Raw genomic sequence first — 1,584 nt, 5'->3', positions numbered from 1 at the left:
CTTTTTCAAAATAAAGAAATTCTTCATAGGGATTGAAACTTGCAACCCACCCACATTCAGCAAGGTTAGCTCTGTGTTTGTACTTTGTATTACTGTAGCCTTGTTTTTTTGTAGACTGCGTTCCTTCAGCTTTCCCGAGGACACAGATGTTGAATCGACTCCACTGCCGGATGGAGAGGAAGGAGAAATTCCGTATCATCCTCCAGAGATCACAACTCTATACTCTGTGTCTGCTCGGCTGGAGCCTCTCTTTCTGAATGCAAACAAGAGGTCTGTATATTTTCCTAACCCTGCCTCTTCATACTTCCTCCTGTTCGCATGGGTCGGACAGCAGGGGGACATAGCAGGGAGAGTTGGAGCTTGTGTTTCTTTAAAAGAGACACTGAATCCCAAGCAACTCCGGGAGAGCTGCTGATAATTGGCCTCACCCTCTGACCAACCTGTGAACTGATAGGGCAATATTTGTCTTACACAAGCTGAAGAATTCCTGGTCTTTAGCTGCGTCTGAAATCATACGTTTGATTGCTAATTTATTGCTCCATCTATAGTTTAAGTAGTTTTCCCCATAGGGACCCATAAATTCTGGAATGGAAAAATGGTTTCCATTGTAAATTGGGGTTTTTGGCAGAAGGTTTTTCATTTGCTTTTTTCCCATCTATGAAAAGCCATGTGTTACTAATAGTACATCATCAGTACTGTAGAGTTTTCTTAGATCAAACGTAGCAAATTGCGCTAAAACAGAAATAGTAGTTTTCTTGGAAGATTCAGTGAACTGCCAGTTGTCATGTTCTTTCTAAGAACTACAAGCAGCCTTTCTGTCATGCAATATATTATTTTCATAATAAAATTAATTTGTTAAACTTTACAATTTCCCTTCAAACTGCTATAAGTTCAAGGATCTTCTCTCACTGAAACAACTCTGAAAATAAAGCCAAACAATAGCAGGTGCAGCATCATTTTTATATGTGTAACATCATTTTTTTAGCATGTTTATTAGATCAACAAATACCAGGACATTGACCCTTTTCTCTTTTTCACTCATCTAAATGATTTTCCTCAGTTCTTTGTTCCTCCATACAGAGGTTTTTGTCAAAGCTGCTGGCTTGTGGCTCTGGATAGCTTTAGCTTTTAGCCACTTTGTCTGTGTTAGGTTCTTTAAAATGTCCGTGCAGCTGGGTGAGGGTGATTGAAGGGTCGCGTTAGGTTTACTTTGTGTCTTCATCACGCTATGGGCCACAGCCTCACACTAATAACATGTGGCTGTAAGATTGTGAGCAACTATTAGCCTGCGACGCCATGTGCATGTTGCACATGTTGCACATGTTGCACATGCATGAAATAGAGAGGCTCATAATCGAACATACATCAGGCTGACCAGCTGGTCACCAGTCCAGGTCAAGAACACAGAAAATTGTCCTGACTCTGCTCCCTAGCTCAGTGGATGGGTGCATCTCTGTAATTGTTGCCCAGCTGCCACATTGTAAAAAAATTGCAACTCATTCAGCCTCTTACCACACATCTGTCTTCTAAAGTGGAGATGGCAAGTTAACACGAATAAAGCAAAACGCATGACAATGCTTTCTA

The 1,584-nt window shown here is 41.0% G+C and overlaps 1 protein-coding gene across 1 annotated transcript in view; it reads left to right on the top strand.

Annotated features, from left to right (window-relative positions):
• The window catches only part of eif2d (eukaryotic translation initiation factor 2D), a 38,120-nt gene that overhangs the window by 7,119 nt on the left and 29,417 nt on the right, over window positions 1-1,584 (top strand). The window contains exon 8 of the mRNA XM_005740539.1: window positions 115-270. Within this exon, the coding sequence (XP_005740596.1) occupies window positions 115-270 (156 nt within the window). The remainder of the gene's footprint in view (window positions 1-114; window positions 271-1,584) is intronic.

Source organism: Pundamilia nyererei, unplaced genomic scaffold, assembly GCF_000239375.1.
Source record: "Pundamilia nyererei isolate P.nyererei 1_Seehausen unplaced genomic scaffold, PunNye1.0 scaffold00100, whole genome shotgun sequence".
NCBI classification, from domain to species: Eukaryota; Metazoa; Chordata; class Actinopteri; order Cichliformes; family Cichlidae; genus Pundamilia; species Pundamilia nyererei.
Note: the sequence above shows the minus strand (reverse complement) of the source record. Positions and strands in the feature narration are given on the sequence as shown.